At 44.0% G+C, this 26,083-nt stretch overlaps 1 protein-coding gene across 1 annotated transcript in view; it reads right to left on the minus strand.

The window, feature by feature from the left end:
* Window positions 1-26,083, minus strand: part of mgat5 (alpha-1,6-mannosylglycoprotein 6-beta-N-acetylglucosaminyltransferase) — a 78,555-nt gene that overhangs the window by 22,508 nt on the left and 29,964 nt on the right. Inside the window, exons 5-11 of the mRNA XM_086148027.1 lie at window positions 25,043-25,132; window positions 20,382-20,453; window positions 15,615-15,776; window positions 14,521-14,690; window positions 13,261-13,395; window positions 8,719-8,852; window positions 1,245-1,378 (exon numbers count right to left, since the gene is read on the minus strand). Coding sequence (XP_086004153.1) covers window positions 1,245-1,378; window positions 8,719-8,852; window positions 13,261-13,395; window positions 14,521-14,690; window positions 15,615-15,776; window positions 20,382-20,453; window positions 25,043-25,132 — 897 coding nt within the window. The remainder of the gene's footprint in view (window positions 1-1,244; window positions 1,379-8,718; window positions 8,853-13,260; window positions 13,396-14,520; window positions 14,691-15,614; window positions 15,777-20,381; window positions 20,454-25,042; window positions 25,133-26,083) is intronic.

The following is a 26,083-nucleotide window of genomic DNA, read 5'->3' on the forward strand; positions in this document are numbered from 1 at the left end:
GAGGATCCAGAAGAGAGGCTTAGATGGAGGCAGGTGATTGGCGGCGCCGATCCCCCGAAGAGAGCAGTATAAGAAGAAGATCTGCCACACATTCATGAGCAGGAAATACATATACGTTGAAATTGTAATTTGTCCTTCAGTGCCGGTTGAGGAGGCTGTCACAGCTAAACATATTTGACGTTCCTTAATGTTTACCTTAAAGGAGCGTGTTCCCAGGAAAGAAACAGCTATTTAGTTACCCGAGCAATACAAGACTGGCTCAGAGCAAACACTTACCGCAAACAGAAAGCGGGTAAACAATGAGCCAACAATTTGGAACCCGACTTTTGAAAGCCATTGCTACAGGTACTGAGGTTGGATCTACAGACACTGGAGCTCCTCAGCGGGTTACCCTTATCTAAGGGAGCTTAAAGGTGTGAAACCGAGGGAACGAAGGACAAAGAGCTTGGCAAACAACTGTGTTTGGACAAACTGAAGATAAAGTCAATTGGTCTGACAACGTCGAATGAAAGATAGATGGAAAATGTGCAATAGAATGGTATTGTTTGAGCAAGAGTTCATTTGTCATTTGGTTAAAGCTTCTTATTGAAATCTATTGTAAAACAGAAGGAGAACGTTTTTTCACCACAGACACGTTATACGAATTTGATTCTCCTGCACGGATCTGGACGTACATGGTGTTGGCGGAAAGCTCATCAAGGCAAGGGCAGTAATCCAGCATCCGTGGCACGGCAAACAACGTGCAAATCTCTCCAAGTCTTTTTTGTCTGGGATACAGTAATCCCTGGGTCTCTGTGCCGCAGTATGACCGCGTGCATTTGAATATATTAAACTCCACTAAGAAGGCGATAAGCAGAATTTCAGCTCCTGAACCGGGCGCTTATTAAGTTTCTTGCAAACGTTTTACCCAAAGTTGCTTCAAAGCAGCGCTCTCGGAGGTCTGAGAAACAGGTTATCCTCGGTGCACCGGAGGCCTTTAGCATATTTTGTGAAATCATTTACAGTCCTTTGCAGAAATGTGTCTGTGTAAGTATTTCCGAGGCCAGATTTAAGACTATATTAAGTGCCAAGTTTTGTTTTTCGGCTCCTTGAATTTTTAATGCACCGACAAAGGGACTACTTTCGCTCTTCCTCTGCTGCGGGTTATTACACAAGTCTGTCTGCGTACAACACGAAAACACAACGTGTTAGAAGACAAAGCGTGAAAAGAGCGACGGCTTCGACGGTTTTGCCACCGTGCTGACCTTCCAGAAGTTGTCCACCTTGCCATAGACGAGGGACTGGTTCTGCCGCTTGATATCGTCGATGTGCTTGATGTCGCTGGCGTTGAGGTGTTGCTCCACCACAAAGCCCAGGAAACTGTTATCTGGCGTGTGGGCTGGGGAGAGAAGATGCAAACTGTTAAACATTTAAGTCAGTTAATGACACCAGTCCCTGTAGTATTAAGTAATTTATCACAGCAGCAGCAGCAAACTGCCACCTGAGTCCCTTTTGCCGTAATAGATCAATGTCTGTTTTTCATGTTATTCGCCAGCTCATGTTCATGAATCACAGGATCCTGCGGCTTTTTTTCTTCTCATCTCATTTGAAGAACAGTTTAATTGCTTTTGTGTTTTCTCATCACGCCCTCCAGGTCTCTTTGCATGACCACCTGTGCACCCATGCATTCCTATGGATGATCAAAATAACGGGGCCAGAAGATGTCTTCACACTGGCCTCGGTGTGAGTGTTTGCCGACCAGAGAGGAGGCATTTGGTGGCGGGAGTTTCCTGGTTCGTGTTTTAATGGTCTAAAAGTCATCTGCTGAAAAGCTCACAAGGGATTCAATTATAATTTGTTATGATGAAACAATAAAAGGTATGGCAGGATAAAGGGAGAATGAGACACTGACCAAAAAAGCCGAAAAAGAAAGAACGAGCAAAGGGGAAGTGATCGATCGCTCTTTGGGAGAGATTAGACTTCGGCCAATGTTTTCTCATCTCTGACATTGTCACAAGCGAAACATCGAACCCCAACACACACGCACATACACACACACACAGTGGTTTTCCCAATCAACTGAACAATGAGCATTTACATTTAAGAGTGAATTGCAATATTCCAGAGAAATGAGAGCAATTGTGCAGCACCGTTCCTTTTGTTCACTTCACTCCCCGCTGCCTGGTGATGATTGGTTACTATGGGAACTACATCAATAGCAGGTCAAGTTTAAAAGCCTGGCGCTGGAGGCTCTTTTTTTTTTTTTTTTTTAATTTTGTTTTACTGCTATGCTATCTGAAAAAATAAACAAGAAGGCAAGGATTTGTAATGACTAAATGTTATGTGCTAATTGTGAAAAAGAAAGTACAGGATTGAGACGCAGAGCCACCCGGCCTTTGTTTTGGTTCAGTTGCAGCAAGTCATAAATGAAACTGCTAGCGAGGGAGGTGTTTTGGTGCACATTTGTGGTCTGTGTCAGAACACCAGGGATTTGCTGTGGTCAGAGAGCTTTATCATTCCATTTTTTTTTTTTTTCATTACCCCAGACGAAAATGACAGGGATGGAATTTCCTTCGGTGCAGTGACTAATGAGTTGTAGAGAGACGGAATTTGAGGAATTAAAATCCATGTGTATACCACAATTTTCATCTCTTGCAAATGTTGTGCAGACCAAATCTTCATCATCCGCAGTTCAGCTCGCGTGTTGTGGTTACACCAAATGTTGTGCGCTAAGGTCGGCCGAAAAACAAAGATTCTTTAAAAGAGGATTAAAAACAACAAGCAAGAACCCATGTCTTGAGCTTCAAGAGAGAATGAAGGCAGCAGAGATCTTTTCAATGTCAGCAGGAAGATTCTTTGATATTTACGGTCAACTTTTTATAGCATGGAGCATTGCCATCGATGACACTTGAACGCACTATTCTGTGAGGTATTGTAAGAATACCTTGTTGTATTGTCTAGTGCACAAAGGAAACGGGGAGTGGCTTTACTTTTTACAATTTGAATTACGCACTATACATTCCCATCAGCTGATATGGGTGTTGAAAAGTGGCAGAGCTGGTCTTCCTGTGAAAGCTCGCGCTCAGGATGACAGCCATTATGCCGGCACTGAGTTGCACGGTTTGATAGCGAGTAGGTTTAATGCGCCGAGATACCGCTCCTCCCGTGCACATCTCAGGGGTCCGATCCACAGCAGAACCTTTTAATGGCTCGGCAATATCATCTCACTTTGCGATGTGTTTGTGTTTGCAGTCACGTGGGACTGGGTGTTATTCAGACACCTGCAGATCCTACAACACCAAAAACATGATGAAACGATCAAAAGATTTTACAACTAACCCAACGAAAATGCTCTTATGCTGCTTTCCAAACACACTGGGCGGACTTTGCAAATGATATCCAGTGCGACAGTCACTGTTAATAATACATGGTCTCGAAAAAAGGGTTGTGTAATGCAACTCTCTGCGAAACAGATTTGCCCGGGTGAAGAGGAACGCAGTCCTGTTATGTCAGCGGCGGTTTTGGAGGGGCTTTGTCATGTTTAAAAAAATAACTGGCGAGATCACAAGTCGACAAGTCGATGCTAACTCGGCTGTACTGGACTTTTATTGGTCAGCAGTGCGCGTGTGATTCTGACCCCTGATTGTGGGATGGGATTAAGCACAGATAAAATGTATATATTTCAATCACTGCACATTTATTTTGTCATATGGAAATACTGAAAATACTGAAAAGCATCAATTACGGAAGTACAAATATGGACTTGCTGCACGTTCTCGGTTTGAAATAATGCGTTAAATTGGACTCACCGTGCAAAACTTGGAAGACTGGAAAAGCAACATACCAAATCCACAATTCTGAGCTTGTGACCTCAGAGGTGTCTCTATGGTAATACCGCTGTAAGGTTTATTTATTTTAATCGCAAATCGCTCAGCGAAGAGGTGACAAAATGGTGTCAATATGGAAACGAGTTAAAATAAAGCATACGCTTGGTGTTCCGCTTTGCTGCTTGAATATGGCGGCAATAAGTTGCAGTTACAAGGCCACAAATCCACCAACCTGTGTGTCAAGTTCTTGGCAGTGAACAGGGGCGGCTGTCGTACTCATGGACTAAACTAACTGTGTGAACAGGCCTGGCTGTTTATTAGGGCACAAGCATCTTGATGGTTTTTGGCAACAGATGCTCCTCCTCCCGATAGAGCTGCCACTCAAAATGTCACTCAGCCTGCCACTGTTTCACTCGCTATTAGCTAACAAACAACCTGAGAGGACAGTATTGCAGTGCAAGCAGCTGGTTTGCTGCTCTTGACAAATTTGCCAGGGGTGGGGGGGGGCTTGCAGTAGAAAGGAGGGGGTCGGTGGGTGTGGGGGTGTACGCTGTCAAACTACGAGTCAATAATTGTAAATCTAGCTGAGCTGAGGCGAAGAAAAAGGTTAAAGAAATGTCAGCGATACCGTTTCGGGTAGGATATCTTTTCTGACAGCACGGGAACATTCGGGCTCCTCGGAGCCTCGTCAGTCTTGCCCCGTCCCAGAGTCTTCACCAAACAATGATATCCACACAACTTAAAGCACCAGGCTGATGTAACCCCGAATCCAATAGACCATGAGCACAGAAGCCAAACTTCTCTTTCAATCATTTACATTCACTTACCGGTCATTTCTATTGCAAATATACATACTGAGCTTCTCACCGCCTATATCAAAGCGCTGTCACCTTATCCCCTGCCTTGGGCTACAAACTGTATGGCAGGCACAACAAAAAACAAAATGCATTGAGGGTAATATAGGTGCTGAGTCAACAGGAAGAGGAGTGATATAAACACACTTCTTCCTCAGCCACCATCAGTCCAATGTATGCTATTCACACGTTTCTACGAATTTGTATCGAGTAATCGAGCTGCCTACTGTTTCTGCCATCGACCAGAAGAATGCCTGGCCAACACCAGACTCTCTGGACTCTGTGCAGCAGCGATGTTAAAGGGTTGGGAGCTTGCCAACACTTCACAATTCAGTATTATCATAACAAATTGCGCTCGGATACATATTTGAGATTCACTGCAATACAGTATATAACTCATTTAATGTGTAAGTGTTTCCCCTCATCTACAAGCCACTTGTGAGTCCCGATATGCCGCTGTAATCTGAAAGGCTTATAAATGGTGCTACAGCACAGCATGCAGATGGCATGGAAACAAATGAAATAAGTGAGGAAAAAAAAAAAAACATCAATAGAATAAACTAAGATTTCAACAGATTGTCTCTATGAAGACATGCTTCTGATTTAATCTTGTCCTCTATTACAAATAGTAGCAGTCGCAGCAAATATCTGTGTGCACGTATGAACTCTAAATGATAAAAGTTTCATTGATACAAAACATTAATGAAGAATGACAGCGTGAAGTAATTCATATTCTTCATCGTTTCAATGGGTGTCTCATAAGATCCTTGTTTAATACCTACTTCCGCTTATGCCACAATGATGCATCTGTACGTTTTAACACAACATCTGTGCCTTGGGCAGCATGAATATACAAAGTTGGAGAACATGCATGCATTACAGAAATGTAAATTTAAAAAGAAATAAAACAAAGCAAAAAAAAACAAAATATTATACAATAACATTATGAACCAAAGCTTTACATTCATCTGCCAGGCAGATCTTGAGGCAAAGCTTTGAAGATAAACGTGGTCTGCGTTTAACCCCTCGCCAGTAATCAGCAGCAGGGAAACGGCAAGAAAATAAAATACATACATAAGCCAATACTGAAATTATTTTAACCGCAACTGCAGACTTTGTATAAAGGCCTGGGAAGCAACATAATTTCCTCAAACACCGATCATAAGTCATTTGAAAGTTGAAAAATACAAAGGGTATCAAAAAAATACATCATTTTGATGTGACCAGATTTGAAAATTTAAGGAAAGGAGTTCAATGGATGGTAGCACAAGCACTAATTGGAGCAAGGGGTTTAGAAAAAAAAAAAAAAATCAGGTTAACAAATCTGACTCCTAAGCCACACATATTTATATTCATCTCAAATTTTCTAAACAAAGTTAGCACATCAGACCATCAGTCAGTATATTATAGTCAACTCCATGCTCCATGCTAGCATAATGGACCCAAAAAGCTCTGGTAACTTTGTTTGAAGTTAAAATATTGTATTAGAAAGTGGTCCAACTGGACCCTTCGCACAACTTCCAGCCTGACACTGAACCTTTAATTAGATAAGCATTGTATTCATTGAGCTTTTCTGCTTCACAGAATCAGCCCCATCAAGATGTGCAGTCTGTGGAAACAACAGCTGCCTTGTACTTGTTACCGTGGCCTGGATGAAAAAGATTAACGGGGTCAATTTGGCCTTGTCTTATCTTATTGGCCAGCGATCATGGTCTCACAATTCTCTCTAGCCAAGGTTTCATGGGGCCCTGCCTAATTTTAACACGAACGAATCCGAATCTAGAATTGATTACTCGCTGTCCCCCGTTTTGGTGTTTGTGACAAACGCTTGGTGGACAAGCCTTCTGGAGCCAACACTTCAAAACAGCTCTGCTGAGGTACTGATGACAACACCGCTGAATCCACTGTGACTTGAAGGTTATCTGCACCGACCATGAACCAGATTCTTCACAAATAAGTTTTTTTTTTTAAACATCACTGGCAGTCATCCAGGAAAGGGTTATTCAAGGAGGCTAAAATCAAGGTGAAAAGGGTGACAGACATTCCCTGTGACAGACTAGAAGGACTGCATATGTGACGGAAATTGTATTAATTAGTGTCTGAATAGACATGCCCACAATGGCTCTGAAGCACTTCCATCATGCGAGGCTATCCAGGGTAAATCTCTGCCACACAGATATCCATCCAGCAGATGTGACCACGCTCAGTCATTGATCGAGAATACGTCTGGCAGTTCTGTGAATCGACTAATGCCACTAGGCAGAGAAAGTGTTAGACGATGGTTTTAAAGAGAAAAAGTAGGGCAAAGGGTACCTGTGGATCCAACCAGGCTCTGCAGAAGCGTGGAACAAAAGAGGCCTCACAGAGACAAGAAGAACCGAAGCCCAAAGTTAAACAATAACTAAGAAGTGGTAAAACCTATTGATCAATGTCAAAGTTGGCCCTCCCCCTCAATAAAACAAGAGATACACCTGGCAAGAGATACACCTTAAATCATACCTAATCTAGTAGCCCCGTGGTTAACACATTTTACTTTGCTGCCCATACTGGCAGTTGGGTGGAGCTTTTTAGAAGAGGAACCATCCCGACATCTTCTCTGATAGTCTTCTGTCACCGACAAACAGAAACACCTGGTCAGAAAAACCTGCAACAACAGATCCTGTTGGAGTCGCGCCTCTGGGGCCGTGTAACTTTCACATACCGATCTTCATTTGGCATACATGTTGCTCTCTAACCCAAAGAGATACATCAGGCAGCAGAGCTCTTTCCTTATACCTGGAAGCAACGCCATTTTTACAACCTTAACACCTGATCAAACCAAAGTCCACTGATTTCACCGGTGATATCATCTAAGCTGGCAACTCTTAACTTTTTTTTTTTTTTGCAAGGACCCTGTGTGTTATGAGAAAGGCATACACTATTAAACAGACAAAGGATCTATTCAGACACAGGGGTATTCTGGAGAGCCCCTCATTTCACCTGACAACCAGGGACTGTAGGGGTAACATTTCACTTTCTCGGAAAGAAAAAGAAAAGTCAGTACCCCTGAGAGAAGACTGGCTCCTTTCTCTCCGGTGTGGTGCCGCTGCTCATTCACTTCAGAAAATGAGGCTGCTGAGTGATCTAACGACAGCAGCAGTGCACATATGCGGCACAATAAAATCTGAACGTTCATAATCACAATAAAACGGAGTGCTGGGTATCCGACCTCTTACTTTGCTTTAATCTGCCTGATGACATTCCATAACTGGCACGGCACTGGATTTACCGCCATGTCCAATTCCAACCCAAACATCATAATAATTGGAGAATATTAAAATGGAATCGCAATGGTGTGTGGTATGATGCACGCGGAAGCCGACAAATGCTGCCTCAGGCCACGCTTGGCGACTTCATCTTATTTAACATCAACAAAGAGGAAGCGGTCGAGCTGATGAAATCTGCTGACCGAGGAGGAACCACTGTGGTTTTTCTTTTTTGTTGCTGTTAATTCTATTGTGAATTCGAAATCCCCCGTATGGAAGCCAAAATGTCGGGGTTGGGCGCAGCCGAAGACTGCCGTGCGAGTGGGCGTGCAAGGCTGGTCCTGGTTCGCGGTGATCAGCGAAGGGTTAAAAGCCTGAGCTCTGAGCCTGACTTGTTCCTGGATCATTTGTCAATTTTCCTCGGTCTTCTTCATTCCCTCCTTCACCCCGGCGAGATGCATCCTGCCACTCCCCTCTGCGGTGTAAACCTGTGTATCCTGCCGCGATACAGGATACATAACGATCCCTTGTCGGTGTATGATAGCGCCATCTGCCTAGCCACCCACTCCTGTTTCTGACCCGTGTTCCTGCCTCATCCGTGTACACCAGCGCTGTCCACCTGGGCGCCCATGACCCAACCAGCTCCACCTGTCGATGTATGGTAGCGCCGTCTGTCTTATCTGTCGATCTCCTACCGGGCTTCCTCCCGTTGGTTTTACCTCGCGGTTACACCAACAAATCCCACAACGCAAAATGCGGGATCATGCTTGCCCTTTGGGTTCCTATGATTACAGCTTTGCTCTGGGAACTTACGGAACATGGTATTGAACTGCTGCGGGTTGAGGTTCCACTTCCCCCACGGCGTCTTGTGACCCTTAGACTGAGCGTAGTGGGCATGGTTGAACTCTGGCTCCGTCCCGAATGAATCCAGCACTCGCAGCATGCACCTATGGCGACACAGAAAGACAGGTTGTTTAAGATTCTCACGGCCTTCACATTGGATAGGTTGGGTTTCGTTCTGATCCACCAGCCTCACTTTGTTATGCACACTTTATTTGTAACTGTGGAGGGCTAAACCCTAAAATCCAATCCCACATCAACTGCCCAAAAATTCACATTGGTCACATATTCAGCAGTTCAAGGGTTCCCCCAAGAGAATTTAGAGGCACCAGCATGACAGGAAAATGACAATGAATGAAATGAGAATTGAAGGTGGCGCCGGTGAAGAAGATAAGGCCTGTGAGATTTGCGAAGCAAATGGGAAAAGGAAAATTAACTGCATTTTTTAATTACCATAAAGATTGGAAAGATTACGCCATTGTGAAGAATCTGTTTTTTTGAGGAAGCCTGGAAAATGTAAGGACAGTATTTCTTTTCTGACTGAAATGCCTTGAATCCTTTGGTTAACAAAACAGACCTGGTACATGTGACGCAGTGAGAATTATTATCCAGTCAAACAAAACACATCCATTTCAACAAGGATGCCTTGTTGTTTTCATGCAATATATGTCAGAAGACCATAAGTAATCCATTTATATCCATTAGTTCTGTAATATTAGCCTCGCGTGTATTTTTTTTGTGTGTGTGTGTGTGGGGGGGGTAATTCAGCAAGACACCGTCTGATGCAGAGGCATCGATAGACCAAACGCAAGAAATGTGACTGATGAATTTCTTGTCACAGTTTCTGATGAGCTCAATGGAGAAACGGATAAACAAAAAAAAAGCAGCACAGGAGTTTTGTCCTCCATGGCCCTGTGGATGAGTGTGTGAATCTGAAGGAGCAACATGACAAAACTCGCTTCATTGGTCCAGGTTTAATGTGACAATTATCCACTTACAGGACTTTAACCGGTGCTCTTTGGTAGCCTGTAAATCTTGAGGGCAAACAAAACAACTTGGCGACAAACAGACTGGGGAATTAGTGATCTGTCTTATTACTGTATTTAAATGGGTTACTATACAAAATTAAAGTTAAAGAAGGGTTCATATCCAATTGTTGTGGAGATGTGAGAATTCACCATACTTTTGCTATCAATGGCTTCAACGGGACTCATAAATGTTCATAAATGATGTGTCGAATGATCAGCCTCAGCCCGGGAGGTTTTGCTAATATTTACTTTGTGAGGCAATAAATTCCAAATGACAAGCTCAGACTCTGCATGACCACTCAAACTTAAAAATGTAATAGTGAAGGAAATGAACCACATAAACAATAGATTTGACAGTTTCTCAGTAGTAGCTGCAGGGGTCGTCTTGTGCAGGCCTGCTGTTTGACTGTCAATAAATGATAGGTCTTAACAGGAAGCTAACAAGTAGGTGTGACTGGTGAAACATGATTGAGATATTCGTAAGAATTCTGTTGAGTTAAGTGTTAAGTTTGTGATGATCCAAAACTACAAGGAAATTCTCTTGCATTTACCAACCGTATGTTCCTTTGAAATTGTTGCTCAGCGGGTTACGTCAAAACAAAGTGCCGCAAGGAATCCAGATACAAGTCTCTACTGGATCTGGGAACTCTGACGCCACAAAGTTGTACTTAAACCAATGAGATGGGCACTGAGCTGGGGATTGACAATTGCTGTTTCAAAAAAAAAAAAAAAGAAACCCTCCATACAAATTAAGACAGCTAGAAGGAATTGAATCATTAAAAATATGCAAATGTTTTCCACTTGAGGATGGGATCCAATTCGAATATATATTGGTACATTTGTCTTTGTGTGTTTAATGCAATCCGAACATCGCTCACATATTTTAATCAAATGGAAGCTTGGGGTTTTTACAACTTTCTCTTCTTGACGCTGATTTGCTAATGCCTGCTCTTTCTAGTCTTGCGGCGTTGAGATATTTTCCAACATTTTTGTTGTTTTTAAGAAGTGAAATATCAAGCAATTTCTTTTTTTCTTAGGAAAAGGATTTTTAAATAAACTGAATTCCATCAGAATTGTTTTCACACATCTGTTATATACATATTTCCAATCAGCTGAAGCTGCCCACTCATTTTATCCTCTGCATTTGTCCTCAATACAGCAACAAACATATGCACTGATGATAAGCAAATTGGCTTCCTCTCCCCTGAAGCAGCAATGAAAGTAAAATATAAACAAATTCACCTATGCAGAAATGCAAAGCAAAATAAATCTGCAGGTAAAAACAACAATCTCTCAGTTGTGACACTCTGTCAGTGATCATCTGTCCATGCAGGCAGATGCTGTGCAGCTGGCTATGTGAACACAAGAGGGCCCATGGGAAAAGATGAGAGCTTGGAAACATTGTGGAAACTTCAGGGTGCACAACAACAACAACAACATGTCCATTCCACTTGTTCTGGAGAAGAAAAAAACAAACAAACCAAAACATCCCCAATCTTTTTGCAGTAGATACACCTAACAGATGAGGCCTGCTGCTGCAGCAGTAACCATGTCTCTGGTGAGGCTTTTAGCACATATAGTGAGCGCAGTAGGTTGAATTTAGGCTCCTAAATGGAACAGGATTTGACGCTGCGCTGTTTATCAGTACTCGCTTAGCAACACGGCAATATAGCAAATAGGCTGGGCTGAGTGAAAATGAATAGGTTTATCAGTCAAAGTTAAGTTAATTGGTTTATCTGAAATAATCCCAAATGGATAACATACAGGGGTTTTACCTGGCATGTGCTAAAAGCAATATAAAAAATACTCTTATGCAAAACTGATGACGAAGGATTTGCTGTGGAACCGCTTTATGTCTGTAAGTGCTAGACACCAACTGGTGGTGTTTTTTCTAAAAGGAAAAGAAGATGATGCCATAGTCAGATACATGGTGCCTTTAAAAACACAGCTCTGCTGTTTTCAACTACTGATGTATTTCTCAGACAGAACATGAACTCTCGCACAAACACACGTACGCAATCCTTATTACACACCTCCTTAAACCCCCCCCAACACACACACAACTTTGGCTTTCAGACAGCATTTGGCAAATAACATAGTGGATAATATTGGAGAACTGAAATTAGAAACTATACAAAAGTATAGCAGGCTGAGAAGAGCTTTTGAAATCCAACTTGCGGTTACAGAGTAGCAACACACGAGTGATGTCTGCCTGTTCGTTCGTGCAGTATGGGTGAGTTTATACAACCTTCAAACACACAGGCCCCACACAAACACATTGGGGCATTTCCTTGCGTGCGTGATGCAAATCTGAGTGTACCACTTCCTTTGTGCTATCGAATGAAAAGATGACATGAAATGGAACAATGAAGCGGTGTTGGCTGCATCTGATGCTTAGCTCAAAGTATCCCTGCTTCTCTGGAGTAATGTTAAACACAGTGATACGGCGGGAAACACAGATAAGAAGAAGAGGAAGAAGAAGAACGTGGCAATAACAAAACGCATTTATCGCAAGCTGGCCCGACAAGCTATCAGCTGCTATTTCTGAAAACAACATGCCGAAAAAAGGGAATGATGATGGTTCTGCGTGCGCTTTTCAAAAAAGTGCTTTGACATGACTGTTCTGTAATGGCAAGAGAAGTGATGAAGCAAACAGCATCTGGACCTTGCATTCCTGCCTGCGGCTGACTCGATTTCCTCAGGGCACAAAAGGGCTGGATGCAGTTGAAGGTGTTATGTCACTGACAAACAAAACCCGGCGACAAGCTGCAGAGGCCATTAGTACCCCCAGACTTATTGTTCCTTTTCTTTTCCTGTCAGCGCAAGCTGATGAGGGCACTTTCAAACGCGACCAGGAAGGCCAAATCTACAGTTCTCGGTGGAGCAATCCACCAGGAGAATAGAATAGACTCACTTGCAACAAACACGACTTGGGGCTTATGGGAAATTACTGTAATGTATAAGCTGAAAATAGACTCATTGTCCCGATGAGCACCACACAATCACATTCCCCTCCCTAATAGTCCTTGCCAATGTGAAAGAAGCTGTTCTAACAAACTGTAGTACAAGGTTGCAGATGTTTGACTGATTTAGGTGACTCACAGCCGAATATGTAGAACATTGATGAGAATTGCTAAGAAAGATCTTAGCACGTCAAGGCTTCCCGCACATCTGTGCTGTTAGCCCATGATGGAAAATGCAAAGCATCTCTGGCTGAGCAAAATGGACTGCGAAACAAATTAGGACATAGGCTGACTGCACATTTTGTTGACCTGGCAGGGTCAGTACTACATGGCAGCCGGCCACTTTATTTCAAGGCAAATAACATCGATGACACAATTTACTAACTTTAAAATTGCTACGCTAAATTTGGCAGCGGAGCAGTGAAAGACTTGTTTGGCTGAAGCACAGAATACACACACACGCGCAAACACACACACACACACACATAATATGACATCTGGTTGCACACTTTCAGTGCACTTACTGGTAGTGGACCCAGGAAGGCCCCATTGTCTTCTTGAACTGCGTGAGGCCCACGATGTCAATGTAGATGAGCTCCACTATCTTGTCACCCTGGGTGGGACAACTGGATTTGTTCCCCATGACCTTGCGCATGATACTGGAGAAAGAAGGATGACGGTTAGGAAAGTCTGTTTTTTTTGTGGGATTAGCACTATATTTCTGGAGATTTTTCAAACTTGGACTATTGACGTCACATGCAAGCAGGTTTGCCAGGGACACCCGTGTTGCCAATATAAATGCATAGTAAAGGGCATATTTATACAGTAAAGATACCACAAGGCACACAATTGGGACTAGAAAAATCACATTTCAAGAATGGGACAGTAGCGAATATAAATGCAAACATGAAGGAAGAGTTATTGGGATTTTACAGTCTGTTAAGACTTTAAGTCTATGACCCAGTCATGACCTTTGAACATTGGCATCGTGCAAACTGCCCTTCCCGGTGCTTACTTTAACTCAATGCAAACAACAGAGAAAATTAATCCCTGACAAAGTCAGCATGGATGACGGAGGCAAGAGGCTTTGGATACTTCACTTTGTCTGAAAACCAAGAGGGCGTTGGATAATATGAGATCGCTCGACAACATGAAGCTGTCAACGTGATTCAGAGTGACACTTGAAAAGAAAAATGGCACAGTCAAAAGATTACCTTTAATTGGTTTTGGTGTGTGTGTGTGTGTGTGTGTGGGGGGGGGGGGGTCACACTTGTTTTGTTCCTGCAAGGGAATGGCCATCATGCAACTTAAAAAGCCGGCTCCCTTTTGTCTTTGTAACGATCAGAGCATATGATCCCACTGATGTTGAAAAGAATACAGTTTCTTCAGTGAAAGCAAATCCTGAACGCGGTTTACTGTGGCATTGATGGGTCTGAAGATTTGCACATGTTATCAAGGAAACTCAAAATCCTTTAAAAGGATACTAGCAGATTAAGTGACATGGGTGATACGTCTTTATCAAAACAGTCAACACCTTGTCATGTGAATACCCAAGCTGTTGACAGCTGAAGGAGAAATACAAAAAACTTTGACTATATAATAAGTGGTTAACATTCAACAGAGTCATAAAAATTATGGACATCGTCAGAGTTCCTTCCCTCCTCTGCCTTTCAGCCGTAGAGGACATTAATGGCATGTTAGATCTTGTGTGCCTTTGCTCCAAATCATCCAGACACATTAAAATGTTAAGAACTGATATTACATGAGATGCGTTAGGTACTGACTCCTTGAGCTCAGCCAGGGAGGCTGAGATGCGGACGTCGTGACCAAGCAGGTACAGCGTGGTGATGAGATCACTCCACTGGACCAGCTCGCCCAGGGGGCCACCGCTGAAGGCGTTCTCTGCAATCTTGAAACCCGACTCCTTCGTCAGCAGCCCCAAGTGTACGAGGATCTGATGGGGGAATTGAAGGGGATAAAACAAGTGAGACAAGAGACTCAGACAGAGCGAGCAGAAGGACAAATGTATCAAATTGAAAGGAGAGGGGATAATTCTGACTTCCGGCAGTGTTGTCTCCATAAAAAGATTTAAATGAGGTGGATGAAATATTTAGCCTAGCGGGGGGACAGCAAAGGCAGCTTTATCATGTATATCAGGCGCTGCTTGGAAAAATATTCACCTTAAGTATAAACACATACACACTTACAGACACAAAAAAAACCAAAGCCACCAACAAACAGACAGGTAGAGCAGCTGTCAGCGACTGAAGGAAACTAGGTGTTTCACAGGAGGAAGCAATATTGTGCTTTTGTCTGAAGTGGTCGGGGCATTTTTCATTGTTGGAGGCCAAACTCAGTCCGGAAAAAGACTATTCGAGGATTATCATTTCAAGTTTGCTATCCAAAAGAGATTAGTGGCTGTAATAAAAAGGACTGGCTTTGAAAGTATCGGGATTTGGTGCCGAAATATAAAATGCTCTTTGTTAAATTATAGATTTGATAGATTCCAGTGAGGAATAAAACAACATAAGGACTGATAGGTACCTGGCGAGAGATAAGTAGATGGCTCCCCTTCGGTGAAGGCAAGGATGCTTTTCATCCACACCGAGATACAGCAATTTACAAGACCAGCGGATGTGCAAAGCACATTATTCAAACAAGGAGCAAGCTGTGTGCTTGTGACACAATGGAGGATCCACGTCACTCTTTATACCTCCCTATCTCTTGCAGCAGCCAACGTGGAGGTTAACGGTGCCATTGTTCCAAACAACGCACAAGTGCACTTAACAGTGTTGCAGGATTAAGCGGACAAACCATCACAGAGACGTAATATTGCACGATAATTCTTGCATCACAGCTGATCCCCGCAAGGTCATACCTTCTTTCTGTGACGCATGGCCAGGTTTTGCTTGGACGCCAGTGAGCGGATGGCTCCGACCCATGGCTCCGCCATGCGCTTGATCCGCAGCATCATCCAGCGGAACTCCTCCCGTTGTGACATCACGTGGTAGAGGTCCTCGAAGCTGGTCCGGATCTCAGCCTGCAAACAAAATCAAAGTCGATGTAGCTCCTCGAACCAGTATGTCTGTCTTTGTGGGTATTCAAGCCTGCCCGAGATCTCCAAAGTCCACAGACATGTTGATCGCTATGGTAGGACTGAATAATGAATCAAAGATTAAACAGAAATTGTAATCCTGGCAAACAGAGAGATTTGTGGGCCCGGGGATTGTGTTTGGGAGAGCCCTTCGTAATCCTACATTCTGCTGCTTCCATGAGGTGAACCCAAGGAGGTCTTTAAAACATTATCACGATTCAACACAAACTCGGAGTGAGATTTCTATGTGAGCTGCATTTCTGTTTTTTCAAAAAAAACTGCACATTGCTTATTTTTGTCACTTCCACATGGAACTTGTACATAGAACATAAGTGTTTCTGTTGAGATGCCCTTGAGCAAGGCGAAGAACCCCGACACTGCTCCCTGGGGCCTGTAAGCGGCAGCCTTCTCACTTGTTCACCCCTCCAATGATACATGTGTGGAATTTTCCACACATGCAAGTAGTAATGACTGCCAGTCATAATAAATACTGGTGCTGAACCAACCATGATTTAGTCATAATTTCCCTGCAAGGGATCAATAACGTTCGCAACTGAACTTAAATGACAAGGGACATGTGCAGAAGAAATTACAGCTTGACTGTCCAAAGAGCTGGCAATAAGATAAGATAAGATAAGATAAACTTTATTGATCCCTATAGGGAAATTCCTTTGTTACAGCAGTGTAACAGTTCTGTCAAAAAAATCAAAAACTCAAATAAATATGAATATAAATATAAAAAGAGACAGATGACAGAAGATAGCAAGGTGTCCACGAATAAAAAGACAACAACAGCAAGGATAATAATGGACAACACAAAAGAACAATAAGGTTGAAAAATACACAACCAGAACTAAACGACAAGATACATAGAGTGACGATAGCATTGACAAGAATAAAATAAATAAACAGAAATAGGCAGGATGTGTGCGTGCTGGGACCAACAACAAGGAGAAGAAAGACAGCAGAGTTAGGGCATGACATGTGGATGGGTGAGGTAATGAATGGGGTAAGGGGTAATTGTGGAATTAGCACAGGTGCACCTCAGGCCAGTCAGAGTTGTGTGCCGTACAGACTGCTGTTGCGCAGTTTGATGGCCATGGGGCACAAAGGAGCATATGAAGCGTTCAGTTCTGCCCTGGGGTTGGTTTGAACTGTTGGCTGAAGGAGCTGCCCATCAGCCACAGCTCATCGTGCAGGTTGTGGGAAGGATTGTCCAGGATAGCTCCCAGTTTGTCCTTCACCCTCCCCACTGCTACCCATGGAAGAGGGTCCAGGTTCAGTCCCAACCCCCAAGTGGGCTTTCCTCACTTGTTGAGCCTATTAATCTCACCAGGCCTGCCATCGCCCAAACAGCACACTATACCAAAGAAGAGTGCGCCGGCTACCATAGACAGGTAGAAGTTCTTGAGGAACCCGCTACAGATGCCAAACGACCTCAGTCTCCTCAGGAAGAACATCTTGCCCTGACCCTTCCTATAGAGTGCATCAGTGTTGTGTGACCAGTCCAATTTATTGTTAATGTGCACCCCAAGGTACTTGTAGGAGTCCACTGTCTCCACCTCTTCACCCTGGTAGTGATTGGTAATTGTCTCCTGATTCTTCCGAAAGTCCACAACCACCTCGTTGGTCTTGGAGGCAACTTCAGCAACCTCAGAGGGAGGTTGAAAAGGTGCTGAAAGGTCCAGCCAGCTGCCCAGCACACACCTTGAGGACCCTGGGGCAGATGTTGTCCGGCCCATTGGCTTTGCTCTCCGACAACCTTGAGAACTCCCTCTGCACCTGGCTGAAGGTGAGGGTGGGGCCGTAGAGTGTCTGCGTCAGAACTGAGGGGGATAGGGGGTGATGTGGGGGAATACTAACCGAGGGGAACTGTTGATAGGCAGGGGAGCAGCGGTTGTGTGTTTGTTAATGTTCCTATGGATGTAGTAGTGGCCATGTCTGTGCTCAGGGGAAAGAGATGGTGTGGTGGAGGAGGGGGGGGGGGGGATGTCCTTGGCAGTTGCGGATGGACGGGGGAAGGGGGGGCAGGTAGCGTTTGCGTTCGGGTTTGAGGAGATAGTGAGGCAGGGTGAGCGGGGGCTGCCATAGAAGCTGCTGCTGGTGGGCAGGAGGAGGGGAGCGTGTATGTGGAGGGGGGGGGCAACGCGTCGATGGAGGGGGGAGCAGAGCATACAGCAGAGATGTGAGGAAGAGACCCCAGAGCTCACTGGGGTGTCAAACCTATTGAAGAGAAGGTGTAGCTCCACAGCAAACTCAGGGCCCCCTTGTTAAGAAGGCCTCTGATGTCCTTAATGATCCATGGCTTGTTGTTATTGAAACAACGGGCCTTTTTGACGGGACTATGTTGTCTTCACAGAATATGATGTAGTCTCATATGCAACGGGTGAGGCCCTCGATGTCATCCACCATGTCCTTTTCAAAAAGGCCCCAGTCGGTGACATCTGAGCACTCCTGCAATGCCTCCTCTGTGGCTTTGGGCCAGATCTTCACACACCTGTTGCTGGCCGCCTGCTGCTTCACCACCGGTGTGTAGGCAGTGTCCAGGAGTACCAGGTTATGATCCGAGTTGCCCAGAGGGGGGACAGGGGGGAGTTATACACATCCCTCACGTTGGCATACAGGAGATCCAGGGTTTTATTCCCTCTCGTTGCACAGTCTATGTATTGAGTGAAGGTGGAGAGAACGGGAGTGAGGGGTACATGGTTGAAGTCCCTGCTGATCAGGATGACAGTGCTGGGGTGGGGTGTAATGGCAGAAAACATGGCTGGCTTACATTTCCGAGGGGGGTAGCGTTCAAACAAACAGAGACATTATAAACTAGGAAAGAGGCTAATGACATCAGATTGGCAGCGGATGTATGTATATGAAGAACTCCAAAAATTTCTGAGTCCTTCTGAGTGCCGGGTGCTTTATTAGGAGAGAACATGGATAAATAGTATCCCAAATTATGAAGGAGGATTGAATGAAAATGAATCATGCTATAGGGTTCTTTGTGACAGTTTGTCTCATAGCACAGTTTGTCCACACACTTTGTATCATAGCATGGTTGACTGAGACCAATTTTGGCCACAGACATATACTGTAACCAGGCTGTGTGTGTGGCTGTTTGATGTGACAACATTATACTCAACAGTTTATGGCAGCTGTGTACTACAACACTGACTAACAGCACAACAGATAGAGACATCTTGGTTCAAGCCCCTTCTGTATTGTTTGAATTGTCCCCCAGCACATCAATGACTTTCAAATGTTCATGATCTGACTGTTCCATCTAAAATGATCTGGTTTTCTGCACACAGCACTTTTGTGACTTTTCCTGTGGTTTGTTGTCTGGGGTCAGTTGGGTCAATACATGTAACCAAATGAGGCAATGGCTCAGATATGGCTTTGGAAACACCGCAATAAATGGGAAATGTGTCAATACATCCTTATTCTTACCCCACCATTGTGATTAATGCAATTAGGGTAACCATGAATGGCTTCCTATTCATGGACTCATGGGCATCCTGAAGGGAAGAATTGAGTGATGAATGGGACAGGAGACAGTGCCAATGAGAAACACAGGGAGAGAAAAGGAGAAACCGTGGCACCATTACCGAACCATTACAAGGCAGTAGTGGGACATTAGCATCTCTCATCATGACAGGAAATCACTTTTGCAGACTGAATCTATTAAAATCTCGGCCTGAATTAAATTCTCCAAAGCTTGTCAAATGGCATCTCCCCACCACGGAGGGCCCATTGCTGTTGATGCATCCAACGAGAGGATGAGGAGTGATTAATATTGATTCCGCCACAGCAGAGATGTCGGGGGTACGGTTCTGAGGGTTGATACTTCGGACTGTACAAGCCTGTCAGCCCGGCGAAGAGAGGAGATTTGAGTGAGCTGTTGGCGGGAACGGAGGAAGCTTATTCCACATTTGTCTCAAGGTCCCGTCACTCCGGCTTTGGTCAACCAGAGCTGCTTCAAGCTTTTAGCGCAGCTGAGGCGCGTTAACGCTTCAGAACCATCTATTCGCTCATTCGTTGCCAAAATTACCCGTCATGCTTTCACGACCCTCAGGCTGGTCCTTTTAAACCTACATACTCACACCTTTGCACGAGTGGCGCGGAGTTAATATTCCATAAAAAAGGCTTGAATAGCGTTACAACACCACAGTTACTGTGTCGGGAGTTGTCCCATCACTGAGAATAAACTGTTAGACTGTGGAACTGACACCCAGGGGTGGGCCAGTCAGCACGGCATCCTGGATATGTTGCTATTAAATAAAGCTATTTTTGGCATACATAGTATAAATTTTCTGCCAAGCAATGTGTACACACGCTAAGTGCCATTTCAAGATAGCTGCGGCTACAAGTACAACAACCAAACAAGCCTTCATTTTGTTCAACATGAAATATATCATTTATTCCTAACAGTGCAAACATTGTGAAGAGACCATTAGGAGTGCTGGACAAGCAGTGCGCTGTAAGGAGAGCCCTTGAATGACTCAGCGTGTCAGAGTGTTGAAGCATTTTCATGTTGTTTACAGAAGCTGTGTTTCTCACCTGGCCCCTCCTGTCGGATTCGTCATTCAAGGACTTTATCCTCCAAGGCAGACGGGGACACCAGTTCTCGACCTGACAAAAACAAACACAAAAGAGGAGAGTCGGTAAACATCCCGTTGTTTGTTATTGCATCTAACTAAAACCACAGAATCCACACGCAAATATGGCAGCACGTGCAAGCAGCTGATGCGAGAATTCAACGCCAATTGAGAAACAGGCTGTTCGGAGGCGGTAGATTCTTTGGCGTCACAGCACGAGAGAACAGAGCGGCTGCGACGCACACCTGCTTTTCACAGATTTCACATATCACATTAAAATATCCTTTTACCAATTGGGAAATAATCCTTATTATGTGTATCCTCTGCAGCCCTCCAGAGGTAAACACACACCCCGATGGCTGACAATGGTAGACAAAAGGCGTGACACACCCATTCACTGAGTAGACAGGGCTGAAGAACAGTGACTTACCTGGGGGCTGGAAAATTGGGCAGCACAACAATGGTATAAACGCGATGAAACAAATACCTATCCCCTGCCCCCAAAAGCTTTCAGATCTTGCGATGGTATTTTTTTGTCACGTAATATTACCTGGTCCCTCGAGAGATGACAACTTAGAAGTCTAGGTTTACAGCCCCGTTCTATTATCACTCCAGAGGTTGTGACGAGGAAATTGAAATTTTGCCTCTATGGGATGATTAGAGGAATAATCTATTCCAGGATTGGGGAGGGAGCAGATGCCACTGTGCTCAAGGGTCGCTTTCCGAGATTTGCCATCCAGTAGCAAGAGCGCAGCAGTCAAAGCCATAAGTGACCTGCAGAGTTGGTGTTCCCCTGCAATACGAAGGAGTGGTACAAGATACGAGGTGCTGAGATCTTTAGAAGGTTATGGAGAGATGGCTACGCCAGGATGACCATTGCCTTTCAGCTGTGAATCTGATAATAGGGGTGTTTGGTCTCTTCCTAAAAACTGGCACCAACTGCAAACACCCGATCCACGCTGTGCTACCTGACCCTCCAAATCAGTGACATCTATCAAGACTCGCTATCTTCCCCGCCATCACAAGGTCACTGTTGTGGGTCCCTGCTCAGTGTTTTCAGTTGACTCTGAAAACATAGGATGTGAAACTGTGGGATCGATGGAGGAGATGATCGGAAGCGGTTTTACATGGAGATAAAGACATACCCTGACAAAGTTTGGATGAGGCTATGAGCAGTCAGCGTCATCAGAATGCACAGATGCTATCAAAAAGTATCCCCTTTACATTTTTAGCACTCATGACAGTAAATTGAACTGCGGTAGTGCTCTCTAAAGCACCACTGTTTCTAAAGCACTACTGCTTGGGGGTGAGTGTGAAAGACAAGGGGGCGGGGACATGACACCTCCTCCAACCCCCCAACTGAATGGACTTCTGTTGTTGTCCATTCAGTTCCGTCCGTTCTATTTCTATACAGAGCCGGGTGTTTTTAAGATCGGGTAAGATTCTTGCAATGCTTTCAGTGCACATTCAATATTTATATCACAATGGTGACTATTCTAGACGTGAAGCTGGAGCTGACATTCTACTAACATGAATAGAAGAAAAAAAATTTGCTATGAACCCTATAAACTACAAATTAGAGGAGAAAGGCCAAGCACTCAAAGCTGAAAAATATAAAACTAAGATAATTCTCAGTTAACGAAAGGCCTTACTAGATGAAGAGATCTAAAGTGACGACAACAGAATTGCATGAACTTGGTGTTTCAAATGAATTAGGGAGCGCAGGTTTGGTATTCAGATGCGGACTATGCTTTGACAAACAATTATCAGCCGACTGAAATCCAGTTTGTTTTGTGGAGGAGACAGAAAGGTATTTCATGGATGCTGAGAGGGAAGTGATTTAAGGCTCTTTGGTTCGCCGCATCAGCTCCAAGAATTATGTTCGGCCTTGGTTTACTGATCACTGTGTTTTCATCACACAAAAGAGGATCGTCGATAAAACTGAAGATCGTGGTGACCGGCCTGTCCGAGGCAAACCCTGCAACACGGTGTCCTTTAGAGAAACAAAAGTTAGTTATATATATTACTTGATAACGCAATAAGCAGTGATGATGTTGTGACCACTGAAAGTGTTTGAAGTCTGCCTGACCCCCTTGAATCTCCAGGCTGCTGGATCACCCGGGACTGAACCCCATTCGGAGGTCATGGGAGCTTTATATCACACACAAAAAGCAGGGCTCCTTGCCATTTGGCCACCAAGCTGTTTGTTGGGCCGGTGCTGAGATCGTCAGTATTGTTTCCACCACGAGGGAGGATTTCTGAATGAGTCCGTGTTTCCATCAGTGCTTGCGCAAAAAAAAAAAGGCGCTGCCAATGTTAACCAAACTCGATGAAAGGGTTGCAGCTTTGGCCGAGGAGAGAGGCCCGATAAGTTATGGAGCAGATCCATTTAACGCTCTGAAAAAAACCCCAACTGTTTTTTTCTAAACTGGCATAGTTGGTGGTTTGTGCTTTCAAGTGCTCATCTGTCAACAGGAATATGCAAAAAAAATAAAAAAACTACCTGCTTAACTTTCATGAACCAAAAAAGAGCCCATTGAGTTGGAAGCGGTACTGATGAGCTCTTTGCAGAAAAGGACAGTGTTTTGCTCCAAATACAATTTCTCATGTTAAGCAAAGCCATTCCGGCTTCAATACATCTGTATGCATTACAGAAATTATCACACAAATAAATATCTCATCCTGCCCCTATGGTTATAAGCGGAATAACAAAAAGTGTTTCTGTGAGATCTGAACCTTCTATTTGCTCCTGTTTTCCTTTTTGGTTTTGTTATGAAATGCAAGTGAGGTTATTGTTCCTGAGTTTTTTCCATTTCCCTGGTAAAAAGTGATAAAAGTGATAACATCAGGTAAATTCTGGACATGAATGCTCAAACCCATATATATTTCATATTCGAGAAGGGGACAGCATTTCGGCACTTCAAGCGGGAAGGTAATACTTACATACTTAAATAATATAGAGCATTTAATGAAGATGGGAAGATGGTGTTTTCCTGTTTTCACACATGCATGATGTTAATTACATTCATAACTTCATCATCCAGACCACTTCTCCTGCACTGTTGTGGGGGTGCTGGATCCCAGCTGTCATTGGGTGAGAGGCAGGGTTCACCTCGGATCAATCACAGGGCCCCATACATGTAGCCACTCACACATTTGGGCAATGTAGTGATTTCCATTTCACCTGCCTTTTGTTTTTGGTCTACGGGAAGAAATCAGAGAACCTGGAGGAAACCCACACAGACACTGGGGATCTCTACCAGGATCCAACCAGGGATCTTCTTGCTGGAACCGCTGCACCACCCTGCTGCCCGTTAATCATAATAATAAGCCTTTAATTCATCTTTGAGGCTTTTAAACAACTTGTACATAAATACACATGAGGTGTGTGTTTTTCGTAAACATCTTTTGACGCAAGCTATTTCAACCGTGGAACAGAAACCCTTCAAGCCAGTCTGACTGCTTTTTTTCCCCCCTGTTTACCAAGGATATTACAAAACTGAGGGAAAGCAGTAAAAAAAACCCTGATAATTTCATGGCCCTACCTGCATTCTGTACGCTCCGAAAGAAAAACCTTGTTCTATTTTCCCTGTCTTTCCCTCCCACCGTCATCTTCCATTCCTTTCACGCTGTCTTCTTCAACACATTGTCATTTCCTCTGGTTTAAAATGAAATATTTTCATCTGATTTCCTTCGCTCATATTTTGGCTCTCTTATATCCTTCCCTGGTTGCTGAAAGGGCGAAGGTGTGTTTTCAAGGTTTCCCGAAGCGGGTTTTTTTTTTTTTTTTGGCTTGTAATGAACTTTAGTTCTTGCTGCAAACGTGCCATGGTTCCTGCTCATGTTACTGCAGATAAAGGCTGGTTTGATTGAAATCCAAGAGCAGAACAGAAAATGTTCCTGATAGGAGAATGCGGTGCTCTTGAGGATGGAGAGGTAACTGGTATTTGATACTCCAATGATTTCCAAGGCGAAACCAAACACTAGGTTTATTGTGCTAATAGGTATTATATCTGCATAATTAAGTCTTACAAACCGTATCGATTCATCTAATAGATCATCGATAAATCACCATGGGTCAAACCAAGCGACAGGGTTCTTTCATCAAATGAACAGAGGGAGCAGTTTACTCCGTGTATCCCAAAGACGCTGCACATCTTGGTCGATTTTTCAATTTGTTTTCATACATCTGCAGTTCTAAACATTTCCAAGCAATTACGCTTTGTTAAAAACAAATAAATAAATAAATCCCAAGCGTTTAGGGCGTATAACTCTGTCTTCCCTTGAGTGGATGTATTTGTGACTGAGGACAATCTGAGCACGACAGACTGGCTGAGAAATTCAGAGCGTAAAGGGGGACTGCCTCCTTATGAATCTTCTCAACAATAGCCTCTAAATTAGAAGCATGCGAAATGTTTCACGGAGTTTAGCCAAACTTCAGCTTGATGCAATTTCTTTTTTGCTGAAAGTAGTTTTGCTCAAAGCCTTTAACGTTTCAGAGGTTATCGTGATTAAAACTAAGGGGAGGTGACATGCCAAAGCAAAGGAGAAATGCAATTCAGAAAACAAAATTGCAATCGCTTCATTTTAAAGTGAAAACATCTGTGGGTGTATTAGGCTCACCTCGCTGAGGTAGATGAAGAAGGAGCAGGTGGATCCGTCCACTCCATAGCTGGCATAACAGGAATCTGAGCGCCACATCTCCTTCATCCACTGGGGAGGAACAGGAGAAACCATTAAAGCCTGGAATGAAGCAAAAACGCAATCCTCGGTTCGGCCACAGGAGCATCGTTGCTGCAGAGGAGCCTTCGCAGGCAGATTTTCCCGAACAGCATCCGGGGGACAAATGCAAGGCGGAATGGCTCTTGAGCTAAGATGGGGACTAACCGCTTGCCCGCTTGGTCCAGGGATGCCAGCAAATCATGTGAGCTGACTTTAGGGGAGCAGCTGATAGGGATACGTGAAATAGGTTTCAAATCTATCTCCATGGGGGAGGGGATGTGGGCGATGTGAAATTTGTTTAAAAAAAAAAATGGCTTGAATACAATTCTCAGAGTGGTGGGAAATTAAACTGAGAAATTAATTTGTCAGGTTGTCACACAACTGCGAGCAAAACTGCCGCGGAAAATCAATTTTAACCTAGTTCTGAAATGGAAGAAAAAAAACAAGCACATAAGGTTTCCATTTGTGTGTGTATGTTGTGTTGCATGCACGAGGCAAAGGTTTGGCATCACCTGACACACAGTTGGAAGAGCTGACTGTATCTGTGGGGGACGGGGACTGGCTGAGCAGATGGTGTGTTTATGATAGGACTCTATCATCTCTGGGGAGCCCCACTCACACAGACACACAAACAGCACAGGGATAAATGCAGTCACTGTATGTGTGCAAACGCGTTTTAGGAAAATGCGGCTGGGCCTCGGTGAGCAACCGAAACCTCTTTGTCAAGAAATGTGCGATAAGCATGGATGGTCTCAGACGTGTTGGGGGTTGCCTAACCAGACACAACGCGTTGTTCAACAGGGAGTGAAGGCCTCAATTCAAGAACAACTTAACCATGACCTGGCCTGGGAACCTCACAAATCAGTAGAGATCAAGATTCATGTCACTGAAAGATCCGTCCAGTCCTCTTCTTTCAATCGGTTTAGTAAAAACCGAGACAAT

This window comes from Fistularia commersonii, chromosome 6 (genome assembly GCF_037954325.1).
Source record: "Fistularia commersonii isolate RoL2024-O1a breed Wild chromosome 6, RoL_Fcom_v1.0, whole genome shotgun sequence".
In the NCBI taxonomy this organism is placed as follows: domain Eukaryota; kingdom Metazoa; phylum Chordata; class Actinopteri; order Syngnathiformes; family Fistulariidae; genus Fistularia; species Fistularia commersonii.